Consider the following 13826-nt stretch of genomic DNA (forward strand, 5'->3'; position numbering starts at 1 on the left):
TTCATTTGCTCAATACTTTACATAGGGACTTTTAAAACAAATATTTTTATATATATTTTTCATTATTGGCCATCTTTTTAGCCAATAATATTTTCTGAGCGCACTATTCCTTTAATACCTGGATGTTTCTAAGCACGGACCCGGGAATCTAAACTGTGTTGCTCCGTGTTGTCTTGTTACCAAGGCAAGCACATTGCCCCTGAGCTATCCTCCCGAGAATCAATATTTGCTGTCACCCAATCAGGTTTGAGACGTAGTTCTTGAAAATGAATACCCATGGTGCATTGCGGAGGAGCAACCTAGCAAGCATACATTGAAATCTAGAAGTGTCAATGTACAGAAGCTATTCTTGATATTCATCCATAGGTCGGGGTCTACACAGGCTCTGGAGAAGAACCGGCGATAGCCCCAAAACTTCTATACAACCCTCATTGTGGCAGACAAGAACATATTGCCAGCACGTACATCTGGAGATCAACGGGTCTAAGACGAAGATCATGGGGACAGACCGGGGTTGTGCACTGGAATCTATAATCAGTGTATAATCAGTGTAGGGGGCGGACCACCATGATTACCCGGACAACAGGTTCCCAAGGATGGGCTTATATAAACCGCACGCGCTTTGTTCACCTGAAACAGACATTCTAATGCAATCTCGAGGTCCAAACCTAGATCTGGGGGCCATACATATGCACCCTACTATGCACCTACCACGTTAAAGCATTGGCCGGGCACTGCACGGGGATCTAGGGGGATTTTTGAGGGGTGAGCAGGATCTGCAAACGGCATAGACCACCTTCCTAAAAGCCTTGTTGAGGGTTCTAACAGTCACCCTGTCTCTCCTGGCCCATCAGGTGGTGGGGGACAGAACCCGGGGTAATAGGTCGGCCCTGAAGCCATTCACCTCCTGGCTGTGGATTGGGGCTCCCCGGGGTGACCCTGTATATCAGATCCGCTTACAGGAGAGGCTGACTTTGCCTGGGGATGGAGGTGGGGCTGGGGGTCCACAGAATTCCTGGCATAGCCCCGGATCGCCCGTTAGAGGATCCTAGCCACATACCCACATCTGATGTACAGGCACTGAATGGGAAAAGCGACACTGCAGAGTGCCCGCTGCAACCCCATGCTGGCTCGCAGCTTTCATTGCAAACTAGAGGAAGGTCTCGAGTCATACCTGAATGCAATGTTTCGCCCCAATTGCAAGATCCAACAGTCAATCAATGCTATTTTGTGACATAATATCTATAACAAGACAGAACACTGACATAAAACATTATCAAAACATCATTAATCGCCATAGACAAAATCAAATTAATTAATGAATAAAACACATCACTAAGATAAAACTTTGGAAAGCTGTGCTTACACTGCTGCATTGAGGCTCTTCCCCTGGGGGTTTAGGCGGAAGGCTGGTGGCTACCTGAGCAGGGGTTTGCCTGGGGGGTGGCCCTGGAAAGAGCTCCCCACTTTCCGTTTCTGTGCCCAAGGTATGCAGGTGCAAGGACCTAGTACTTGAACCCCCGCTGTCAGAGGGCAGCTTTAGGCATGGGCAAGAGCCAGGGTGGGGGCCAGAAGAGCTGAACAGAATGGGCTGCAGAAGGACCAATTATGATCAAAGTGCAGAAGGGGGGGCACCAGAGAGAGGGGGGAGCAGACAATAACCCAAATGGAATTGAATCAGCAAACACAATGGGATTAGAGAGGGGCCTAAGGGATTCATGCCATGTGAAGCCATGGCAAAGGGGTGCTACCAGTGTCAGCTAGTGGGGAACCAGCAGCAAGACCAGAAGGGAGCTGGCAGTCTCTGTACATCTGCATAGTGCTTACCCGCTGACCCGGAAATGGGAGCCAACTTGCCACTGCCATAGGACGCTGAGCACCTGCCAGCACTAATAATGTGTTCTTGAAGATTGACTCCCTCATATGTGGTGTGATAGCATCCGTGGTTTCCTGTGCTGTGGGACCAGGAGTTTGTATGCATAAGATCTTGGGAGGTGTGCATACTGGCATCGTCTTATGTTGTTATGTTAAGTTGTTCATATTTGTATAGCGCCTACTGCCATTGGTATGGCCTTGAAGCGCTGTTGTGGATGAACGCCCTTCGGGAAGAGCACGGTCTGAGCAAACATGTAAATGACAGGAGGTCTACAATGCGTGTGAATATTTATTGCCAAATCAGTGAAAAGCAGAGATGACTGTGTTATAGCAATTTTTCATGCAGCGCATATTGTGAAGGCGTAGGAAAGAGTGCTGTGGCAGTGACTATGTGACAGTGCAGAGATGACTGCTATCTCAGTGACTATGTGACAGTGCAGAGATGACTGCTATCTCAGTCACTATGTGACAGCTGGACCGAATCTTTCGTTGGACTCAGCTGTATCCTATGGGTTGCAGCCCGAGAGAGAGAGCAGGAATGATGTAAGAAGCCTCTCAAACCCCAGGGCAACTGTCTACTGTAAAGGGATCTGCTGTACATTATGTGAAGGACACCGACCGTGATGGATAACAGGCAGTTGACACACAATTTACATGCAAAAAAGTGATGTAAGACACAGATACCACCCCCTCCTCCCTCTTGTTTGTACCATGTTTGTAGAGTAGAAAATACTGGGATGATTTGGACGGGGTGGAGATAATGCAGAGTCATCTATGGAAAATCAAGCTCGTCATCCGTGCCATTTCCCGTCTCCTGGAGAGCCCGGTCCTCACTACTCACTAATCCCCGTCGATCACCCACCTACCTGAGTCCCTTGGGTGTCCCATTCCCTTCATTGGAGCGTTCTGACCACCTAGTCCATATTGCAAGGCGGGTAGGAGGGCTGATGGAGGGGGTGGGGCTCTGCAAAATAGTAGGGTGGGGTGGCTGACAAGGGGTTCTTTGTCGTGTTACGCAAGTGGCAAAGATTACAGGTGCAGGGGGCAAGATGCAGGTTTTGAGTGCCTTCCTGAAGGGGAGGTGGTCCACAATGTGGTAGATGATTACAGGAAGAGTTCCAATTTGTGGGTGCTTGTACTGAGGAGGAGGTGCTCCCCATACGATATTGATTTGATCACTTGGAATTACGAGTAGAAGTGCTGTGCCCGATCTGAGGTTTTCTGTACAGTCTGATATTGAGGTCCTTTACTGTAGATGTCTCGATGAGTGATACATATCACCTTGAAGTAAGCTCGCTGACCAACCGGAAGCCAGTGGAGAACTCAGAGGGCAGAAGAGATATGTTCTCTAGGACCTGACGCTAGGACGAGTTCGCGGCAGTATGATCGTTTAGTAATGAAGTCAGAGTTTTAACATGAATTCTTCCACGTTTGAATCTAGTGAGATCTGTAGTTCATCACAAAGCCATAAAAATGACAGCCTGATGGAAAGTGCAGCCCGTTAGCATGTCTACCACCATCTTACACTGCAGCCTGTTCATCCCGCAGAGTAGAAGCAGCGAGCGCAGATGGCTTACTAAATACACAGATACTAACAACATTCCAAGATGGCGGGTGCCAGAGAGTAGATCAGGAGTGGGTACCACAACAAATTCACAAGAAAAAGGAGGGGACCTCGCTGTAAAGCAGGGCTTTAAAGTAGCAAGAATGCTGGAAAGCAGGGCTTCATCATGTGAAGCAGGACGCGGCAGCAATACTGAGACACTCATGGAGACTGCCTCTGGCTCCCAGTACCTGACTGTCTTCTTCGTAGTCTAAAGAGACACTACAGAGTTAAAAAGAGACTAAAGTATGGGAGGAACATTAAGAACATTTTATAAAGAGTCTAAGAGAGGTGCTAAGAAGTCTGCAAAATGCCAAGACCCTGAGAGGTTTGGGGACATTGAGAAGTTTAAAAAGAGGCTAGAGCCTGAGAGGGGTCTTGAGACAGATTTAGAAAGTCCCTTAACTCCCCAGATGGATGCTACGGAGCTTGTAAATTGCCTAGAATCCAAGAAGGGCATCCCAAAGCCTTATAAAGTGCCTAGAGTGTGAAACGTGTGTTGAGCATCCTGTAAGACATTAGTCTGTAAAGAGCATTGGGAAGTGTTCTAAAATGTATATAGTTTGAACGGGGCTCTGAGGAGCCTAAAAGACAACTGGAGCCTCAGCAGTGCATTGAGAAGCTTAACAAGTGCCCAGAGCTTGTGAAGAGTACTGAGAAACCTGAAAGAATGTGAAGCTAAGATAGGCTGAAATGCGTGAAAGACATGAATGAGCATTTAGAAACCAATTAGAGACTGCCAATATCGAGAAAGGAGTAAAGAGCGAAGGAGCACATTCTGAGGCACAGAGTAATCCAGACAGAGAGAGTAGGAGCATATTATATGCAAGAAACTTTGACATATAAAATAATGAAGACAAAGACATGTAGGCACTGCAAGGATGCCCTTGTGTTATAAATACCACTTTAGAACATATGGTGATAGAAGTGGGATTCCATGGCCTCAACAAAAAGTTCTGACCCCACTTCCCAAAAATACATTAGCTCAAGTAAACGACAGGTGACAGAATCATGAGGATCCGGAAGCTCGATTGAAAGTATTTTATCTGTCCCATGAACCCACCAGAATAACAAGGAATTTCACTACGACAGCCACGAATAATACGTAGAGCGGAAATGATTTTCTACCCTAGCTACTGAGAACAAACAGCCATTCAGCATTTAAAGGTGTTGGTCTCCCAAAGCAGGCAAATGATAAAAAGCCCAAATAGCTTTGAAAGAACAATTGTGAGGCCCTCTATGGAAGCTTATATCTGGTTTAACCCTCAGATAGTTAACAAGAAAAAGACAATCGACTGACCCTTGTGGCATTTGGCTGGTAAATATTGTCTAAACAATTTGTTTAAAGATAATAAATGCATCCCGTTTGAAAAACTGAAGAAAAAAAAGATATGAGGGGTGATCAATTAAACAATATAGTACCTTGAAGAGTATAATTAAGAGGGACACAGTTTGGAAGATGAAAGAATTCCAGGAAAGAAGCTAGGAGCAATTTTACTCCAGAAGGCAAGTCGTGGACACCTGGCTTCCGCACTCCTTTCATTACTGTCTAAATGGTCACGAGTACTATTTAAAGAGGTCCCTGTAGGGCAATGGGAAGGCTTTAGTGAGAATGTCAAACTGACGTCACTAAATGGGGGCGACAGAACTAGACACATGCAAATTCTGAACAGAGTATTCTGGACTCCTCATAGAATGGCAGAAAGAGGCATGAGTGACTTGGGTACATGTTGGAGGTGTGAACATAGAAAGCCTGCTCTTGAACACATACTGTGGGGGTGCAGTCGTATTAGTACATTATTGAAAGAGATAACTGTGATGATTAATAGCAAGTTAAGAATAGAAATAGAATTCTCCTTTGAGTCTCTCATTTTAAGGGCGGACTTGGAGGATGAGGGCTTGTCTTTCCCACAAAAATCTTGGCTCTTTAGGGCTGCAATGGCCACTACAAAACTGATACTTGGAGGCTAGAAAGGTGTTAGACCCCCTACAAACACACAGCTGATTCAGGAATTGCATAGAAAATCATTTATTGCAAGGGTTTTATTGAAAAGAGAACAACTAAAGTTTGTCAACCTGGAAACCCAGCTTCGAAATATCATGGCACAATATCTGCCGGTTGACGATTTCTTCGCAGGTAGAGTGCAGTGACTACGAGATATGGTAGGATCGGAGGTAGAGTGCAGTGACTACGAGATATGGTAGGATCGGAGGTAGAGTGCAGTGACTACGAGATATGGTAGGATCGGAGGTAGAGTGCAGTGACTACGAGATTTGGTAGGATCGGAGGTAGAGTGCAGTGACTACGAGATATGGTAGGATCGGAGGTAGAGTGCAGTGACTACGAGATATGGTAGGATCGGAGGTAGAGTGCAGTGACTACGAGATATGGTAGGATCGGAGGTAGAGTGCAGTGACTACGAGATATGGTAGGATCGGAGGTAGAGTGCAGTGACTACGAGATATGGTAGGATCGGAGGTAGAGTGCAGTGACTACGAGATATGGTAGGATCGGAGGTAGAGTGCAGTGACTACGAGATATGGTAGGTTCGGAGGTAGAGTGCAGTGACTACGAGATATGGTAGGATCGGAGGTAGAGATTTGGTAGGATCGGAGGTAGAGTGCAGTGACTACGAGATATGGTAGGATCGGAGGTAGAGTGCAGTGACTACGAGATATGGTAGGATCGGAGGTAGAGTGCAGTGACTACGAGATATGGTAGGATCGGAGGTAGAGTGCAGTGACTACGAGATATGGTAGGATCGGAGGTAGAGTGCAGTGACTACGAGATATGGTAGGATCGGAGGTAGAGTGCAGTGACTACGAGATATGGTAGGTTCGGAGGTAGAGTGCAGTGACTACGAGATATGGTAGGATCGGAGGTAGAGTGCAGTGACTACGAGATATGGTAGGATCGGAGGTAGAGTGCAGTGACTACGAGATATGGTAGGATCGGAGGTAGAGTGCAGTGACTACGAGATATGGTAGGATCGGAGGTAGAGTGCAGTGACTACGAGATATGGTAGGATCGGAGGTAGAGTGCAGTGACTACGAGATATGGTAGGATCGGAGGTAGAGTGCAGTGACTACGAGATATGGTAGGATCGGAGGTAGAGTGCAGTGACTACGAGATATGGTAGGATCGGAGGTAGAGTGCAGTGACTACGAGATATGGTAGGATCGGAGGTAGAGTGCAGTGACTACGAGATATGGTAGGAACGGAGGTAGAGTGCAGTGACTACGAGATTTGGTAGGATCGGAGGTAGAGTGCAGTGACTACGAGATTTGGTAGGATCGGAGGTAGAGTGCAGTGACTACGAGATTTGGTAGGATCGGAGGTAGAGTGCAGTGACTACGAGATATGGTAGGATCGGAGGTAGAGTGCAGTGACTACGAGATATGGTAGGATCGGAGGTAGAGTGCAGTGACTACGAGATATGGTAGGATCGGAGGTAGAGTGCAGTGACTACGAGATATGGTAGGATCGGAGGTAGAGTGCAGTGACTACGAGATATGGTAGGATCGGAGGTAGAGTGCAGTGACTACGAGATATGGTAGGATCGGAGGTAGAGTGCAGTGACTACGAGATATGGTAGGATCGGAGGTAGAGTGCAGTGACTACGAGATATGGTAGGTTCGGAGGTAGAGTGCAGTGACTACGAGATATGGTAGGATCGGAGGTAGAGTGCAGTGACTACGAGATATGGTAGGATCGGAGGTAGAGTGCAGTGACTACGAGATATGGTAGGATCGGAGGTAGAGTGCAGTGACTACGAGATATGGTAGGATCGGAGGTAGAGTGCAGTGACTACGAGATATGGTAGGATCGGAGGTAGAGTGCAGTGACTACGAGATATGGTAGGATCGGAGGTAGAGTGCAGTGACTACGAGATATGGTAGGATCGGAGGTAGAGTGCAGTGACTACGAGATATGGTAGGATCGGAGGTAGAGTGCAGTGACTACGAGATATGGTAGGATCGGAGGTAGAGTGCAGTGACTACGAGATATGGTAGGAACGGAGGTAGAGTGCAGTGACTACGAGATTTGGTAGGATCGGAGGTAGAGTGCAGTGACTACGAGATTTGGTAGGATCGGAGGTAGAGTGCAGTGACTACGAGATTTGGTAGGATCGGAGGTAGAGTGCAGTGACTACGAGATATGGTAGGATCGGAGGTAGAGTGCAGTGACTACGAGATATGGTAGGATCGGAGGTAGAGTGCAGTGACTACGAGATATGGTAGGATCGGAGGTAGAGTGCAGTGACTACGAGATATGGTAGGATCGGAGGTAGAGTGCAGTGACTACGAGATATGGTAGGATCGGAGGTAGAGTGCAGTGACTACGAGATATGGTAGGATCGGAGGTAGAGTGCAGTGACTACGAGATATGGTAGGATCGGAGGTAGAGTGCAGTGACTACGAGATATGGTAGGTTCGGAGGTAGAGTGCAGTGACTACGAGATATGGTAGGATCGGAGGTAGAGTGCAGTGACTACGAGATATGGTAGGATCGGAGGTAGAGTGCAGTGACTACGAGATATGGTAGGATCGGAGGTAGAGTGCAGTGACTACGAGATATGGTAGGATCGGAGGTAGAGTGCAGTGACTACGAGATATGGTAGGATCGGAGGTAGAGTGCAGTGACTACGAGATATGGTAGGATCGGAGGTAGAGTGCAGTGACTACGAGATATGGTAGGATCGGAGGTAGAGTGCAGTGACTACGAGATATGGTAGGATCGGAGGTAGAGTGCAGTGACTACGAGATATGGTAGGTTCGGAGGTAGAGTGCAGTGACTACGAGATATGGTAGGATCGGAGGTAGAGTGCAGTGACTACGAGATATGGTAGGATCGGAGGTAGAGTGCAGTGACTACGAGATATGGTAGGATCGGAGGTAGAGTGCAGTGACTACGAGATATGGTAGGAACGGAGGTAGAGTGCAGTGACTACGAGATTTGGTAGGATCGGAGGTAGAGTGCAGTGATTTCTAACTGCCCATACACAAGTGTTCCAAGGCGCAAAATATTTAATGACATGAAAGTAACATGGAAGGGGCTGGAACCTGATATATGGCCTTAAAGATTGTTTGACTGAATTGACTTCTGAGTGGGAAATTAGTACCTGTTTAGGAGAAAAGTAAGCACTGCAGGTACTTTTTCTAAAACAATGGGGTGAAGATCTGTTGTTAAAACAGAAGATTCTTGAAGGAATAAAGAATACTTTCAAACAAATAGAGCAAAGTAGGACGCAGTTGGAAGCCGAACATAAGACAGAAACAAGCCTCTCACAACAGCCAGGAATTGCCCCTTTGAATTGCCTGTTATGAGCTGCAAAGTACCGAAGAGAACAAACAGCTGAATACATTAAGGGAGGTGCTGAGAGAACTAAGAACGGCCATAGAATTTTAAAAGGCCAAAGCCAACACATGCCGACTGACGGCAATAAGCAACGCCATCTCGATCCTGTGGCCAAAGGAAAGGAGATCCTTGCAGCCACCTCTGACTCCGCTTGTCTCCAACAGAGGAAGAGGAAAGTGGGGTCAGAACCCAGACGCACCAAGAAGCGGTCACCGCAGGGCCAATCGTTCCTTTCTTGAAAGCCAAGTATCCTGTGGTCTCTTGAGACCGAGAAGGACCCAGACTCGAGTCAACCTCACGGAACAATGAAATGGGACCTTAATGCCGGAGAAACGAGGGGCCATGACGAACAAACCGGAACGGACGAACCTGGAAAAGTCTTCAGGTGTTTATTCTGTACCAATAGTTGCTTTCAGGGAAAATAACTCCCCAAGGATCCCCTACACTCATCCGCTGGGCGTTAAAACATGGTGGTCTATGTTTTTGGCAGGTAATCTGATAGTGGGATGTGGGAGGACTATACGTATAACCAATGAGACAGTACATGAAAAGATTCATATTATAACATAAGGGCAAGTATTTGATCAAAGTTGCGAATCAACGAGTGTGCATATTCTTTCAGAAAAAAGTTGTGGGTGTGAGAGCACTTAATAATGTTGTGTTGAGTTTCTGTGATTGACGTGCTTGGCACATGTATTGCAAAACATGTGCCCTGCACTTTGCAAAGCTAGAATAATAGTCAAGGCAAGGATTGCGTCAGTGAGAGTCTGTTTTTACTAATTTCTTTTTTCTTCCTCTAGGAAACATATCAGCAAATTCTCCGTCAGCAAGAAAACATAAGTACTCTCCAGAAGCGGGCGACTGGTCAGGATCCCGCTCTCGCCGCGCTGCAGAAGCAGTATAAGAGTGTTGCCGATTTATTGCTTGCAAAGAAGCACCTGTGCCAAGAGCATTGCCTGGCCCTCTTACATGGTAAGACAGTCTTTCCTGCAACAGTGTGACTGGTACCTGGGGTTACTAGCATGAGTATCTTTTACTATTAGTAGAGTAGGGGAGGCAGTAGTGGTCAGAAGAGGCCCTGCACACATCATCTCCTACAACTGAGTTAAGGACACAAAACCCTGACCATTTCTGAGCATAATATATTGTCCAGTCCTCAAGTGCACACGCAAATGTGTCCATCGTTGTGCTGTGCATGGCCTCTTCTAGTGCACATAGTTATCCGCCACTTGTTTCTCGAGTCAGGACACATGTTCCCTTGAATGCACTTGTATAGCGTGGCTCTGTGAACTGAACCACCTCAAGGCGCTTCTTGTTTACAGGTTGTCAGGGAGAATTTCCAAACGTCCTTTGGTGAGAGCACGTGGGCGAGGACGGTAGAGATGGTGGGGTTCTGTGCTTAGGGGGGCCGTGGTGTGAGGGGGTGGGGGCAAGGCAATGCAGACATTTAAAAACTAGGCAGCGGCTCTACCTTCTGAAAGCATTTGTTCTGAAGGAGTGTGCAGTGTTAGGGGTCTGCAGCTTAAGGAATAAGACACCCCTATCCCTTTTAGGATCTGAAGTAGCAGCCTGTGTGAATCTTCCTGCGGCCTCAAGGCTGTTGCACTTTCTGTGAGAGTTGCTCGTTCAGCGTAAGCCTCTACCTCTGGTCTAAGTGATGACCACTTACCGCAGTGCAGGGCTCTGATTTTGGTATTTCTCCAGCGGGGCAGCGTTAAGGGAGTGTTTCCTATTGGCTGTGGGCAGTATGACCCAAAACGACAATGATAGAGCACTAAAGTGAGTTAAATTTCAGTTTAATTTAAACTGCTCTATTTTACTGAGGATTCCCAGCCTGACGACGGGGAATATTCACAGCATGTGAACCTATGAAAGATACCAACGCTGGAGAACAGGAGTTATAGGCAAGTAACGTATTCCTTCCTGCCTGTGCATCGGAAGAAGAAGCTGCCACCAGGACATCCTGGCTGCCCGCCGGGGAGGCTACAGGCTTCGCTGTGGAACCTCTGGGTGGCAGTTCTCCCTGCTGGCAAAACAAACTAACTTTACTTTTATAGCACAAGTGTTCAATTAAGGGAACACATGGGGGGCCCCTCTTTATACAAAGGAATCCAGACCCCTGACAGAAGTAACACTGCCACATTTATTCAACTTTAGACCGTGAAAAGATACCATTAAATTACTCTTTTTTCATAAAAGAGTTCTATTCGTGTTACCCCGGAGAGCATGACAGGAGTGCCCGTACCCCAACCCTCATAATGGTGAAAATGAAAGGGGCAGAAAAGGAAAGCATTTTGGGAAACATCAGGAAGGCATGTGGATCGCCAGCGGTTGGTTCCGGGGCACATTTTGGGTAAGGCCACAGCTGTGACCCACGGGCGGCGAGCAGGTCCACAGGGGCTTAGGGGCTCTGGACCTTCCTCTCGACCAGAGCGGCCTCACACTGTCCATTGTGGATCTTTGGCCTCTGTCCTCTTCTTGGCACGTGCCTCCTCCACTCCCTCCACCCCTCTAGTGGCAATCACTGACAGGTGAAGAGCAAGGCCCTCATGTATAGTTTGCCAAATACACCCTGAATGCATAACTTGATGAAATTGCCGTTTTTTTGCAGTTGAATTGGTCCACTTGCAGAGCAAGACCATTGACTGTAGTGTGTACTCCAAAGCAGTGTGTCTATGCGTGTACTCCAAAGCATTGTGTCTATTCATGTACTCCAAAGCATTGTGTCTATTCATGTACTCCAAAGCATTGTGTCTATGCGTGTACTCCAAAGCATTGTGTCTATGCGTGTACTCCAAAGCATTGTGTCTATTCATGTACTCCAAAGCATTGTGTCTATTCATGTACTCCAAAGCATTGTGTCTATGCGTGTACTCCAAAGCATTGTGTCTATGCGTGTACTCCAAAGCATTGTGTCTATGCGTGTACTCCAAAGCATTGTGTCTATGCGTGTACTCCAAAGCATTGTGTCTATGCGTGTACTCCAAAGCAGTGTGTCTATGCGTGTACTCCAAAGCATTGTGTCTATGCGTGTACTCCAAAGCTGTGTGTCTATATGTGTACTCTAAAGCTTTGTGTCTATGCGTGTACTCCAAAGCTGTGTGTCTATATGTGTACTCCAAAGCATTGTGTCTATGCGTGTACTCCAAAGCATTGTGTCTATTCATGTACTCCAAAGCATTGTGTCTATTCATGTACTCCAAAGCATTGTGTCTATGCGTGTACTCCAAAGCATTGTGTCTATGCGTGTACTCCAAAGCATTGTGTCTATGCGTGTACTCCAAAGCATTGTGTCTATGCGTGTACTCCAAAGCATTGTGTCTATGCGTGTACTCCAAAGCATTGTGTCTATGCGTGTACTCCAAAGCATTGTGTCTATGCGTGTACTCCAAAGCTGTGTGTCTATATGTGTACTCTAAAGCTTTGTGTCTATGCATGTACTCCGAAGCTGTGTGTCTATATGTGTACTCCAAAGCATTGTGTCTATGCGTGTACTCCAAAGCATTGTGTCTATTTGTGTACTCCAAAGCTTTGTGTCTATTCGTGTACTCCAAAGCATTGTGTCTATTTGTGTACTCCAAAGCTTTGTGTCTATTCATGTACTCTATATCATTGTGTCTATTTGTGTACTCCAAAGCTTTGTGTAATTTCATGTACTCCAAAGCATTGTGTCTATTCCTGTACTCCAAAGCTTTGTGTATATTCATGTACTCCAAAGCATTGTGTCTATTCCTGTACTCCAAAGCTTTGTGTATATTCATGTACTCCAAAGCTTTGTGTCTATTCGTGTACCCCAAAGCATTGTGTCTATTCGTGTACTCCAAAGCTGTGTGTCTATATGTGTACTCTAAAGCTTTGTGTCTATTCATGTACTCTATATCATTGTGTCTATTTGTGTACTTCAAAGCATTGTGTCTATGTGTGTACTCCAAAGATTTGTGTCTATTTGTGTACTCCAAAGCATTGTGTCTTTTCGTGTACTCCAAAGCATTGTGTCTATTTGTGTACTCCAAAGCTGTGTCTATTTGTGTACTCCAAAGCATTGTGTCTATTCGTCTACTCCAAAGCTTTGTGTCTATTCGTCTACTCCAAAGCTTTGTGTCTATTTGTGTGCTGCGAAGAATTGTATGTATTAGTGTACTCCAAAGCATTGTGTCTATTTGTGTACTCCAAAGCTTTGTGTCTATTAGTGTACTCCAAATCATTGTGTCTATTTGTGTACTTCAAAGCATTGTGTCTATTTGTGTACTCCAAAGCATTGGGTCTATACGTGTACTGCAAAGCATTGTGTCTATTCATGTACTCTAAAGCATTGCGTCTATTCGTGTACTCCAAAGCTTTGTGTCTATTTGTGTACTCCAAAGCTTTGTGTCTATTAGTGTACTCCAAATCATTGTGTCTATTCGTGCACTTCAAAGCATTGTGTCTATTCGTGTACTCCAAAGCATTGGGTCTACTCGTGTACTGCAAAGCATTGTGTCTATTCATGTACTCTAAAGCATTGTGTCTATTCGTGTACTCCAAAGCTTTGTCTATTCGTGTACTCCAAAGCATTTTATCTATTTGTGTACTCCAAAGCTTTGTGTCTATTGTGTCTATTCATGTACTCCAAAGCTTTGTGTCAATTGTGTCTATTTGTGTACTCTAAAGCATTGTGTCTATTTGTGTACTTCAAAGCTTTGTGTGTATTTGTGTACTCCAACGCATTGGGTCTATTCGTGTACTCCAAAGCTTTGTGTCTATTTGTGTACTCCATTTCATTGTGTCTATACATGTACTCCAAAGCAGTGTGTCTGTTTGTGTACTCCAAAGCATTGTGTCTATTCGTGTACTCCAAAGCATTGTGTCTATTCGTGTAGGCCCAACTTCACCCTGCCTCCCAACCACCCTCCCCTGCCTCCCAACACTCCCCTGCCTCCCAACCACCCTCCCGACACTACCCTGCCTCCCAACCACCCTCCCGACACTCCCCTGCCTCCCAACCACCCT

At 46.2% G+C, this 13826-nt stretch overlaps 1 protein-coding gene across 8 annotated transcripts in view; it reads left to right on the forward strand.

Moving 5' to 3' along the window:
* Window positions 1-13826, forward strand: part of SYNE2 (spectrin repeat containing nuclear envelope protein 2) — a 1840150-nt gene that overhangs the window by 649334 nt on the left and 1176990 nt on the right. For all 8 annotated transcript variants that reach the window (XM_069638223.1, XM_069638224.1, XM_069638227.1 and 5 more), the window contains one exon: window positions 9638-9809. In XM_069638223.1, coding sequence (XP_069494324.1) covers window positions 9638-9809 — 172 coding nt within the window. The remainder of the gene's footprint in view (window positions 1-9637; window positions 9810-13826) is intronic.

The sequence above is a fragment of the Ambystoma mexicanum genome, chromosome 14 (genome assembly GCF_040938575.1).
Source record: "Ambystoma mexicanum isolate Mex_15411 chromosome 14, UKY_AmexF1_1, whole genome shotgun sequence".
In the NCBI taxonomy this organism is placed as follows: Eukaryota; Metazoa; Chordata; class Amphibia; order Caudata; family Ambystomatidae; genus Ambystoma; species Ambystoma mexicanum.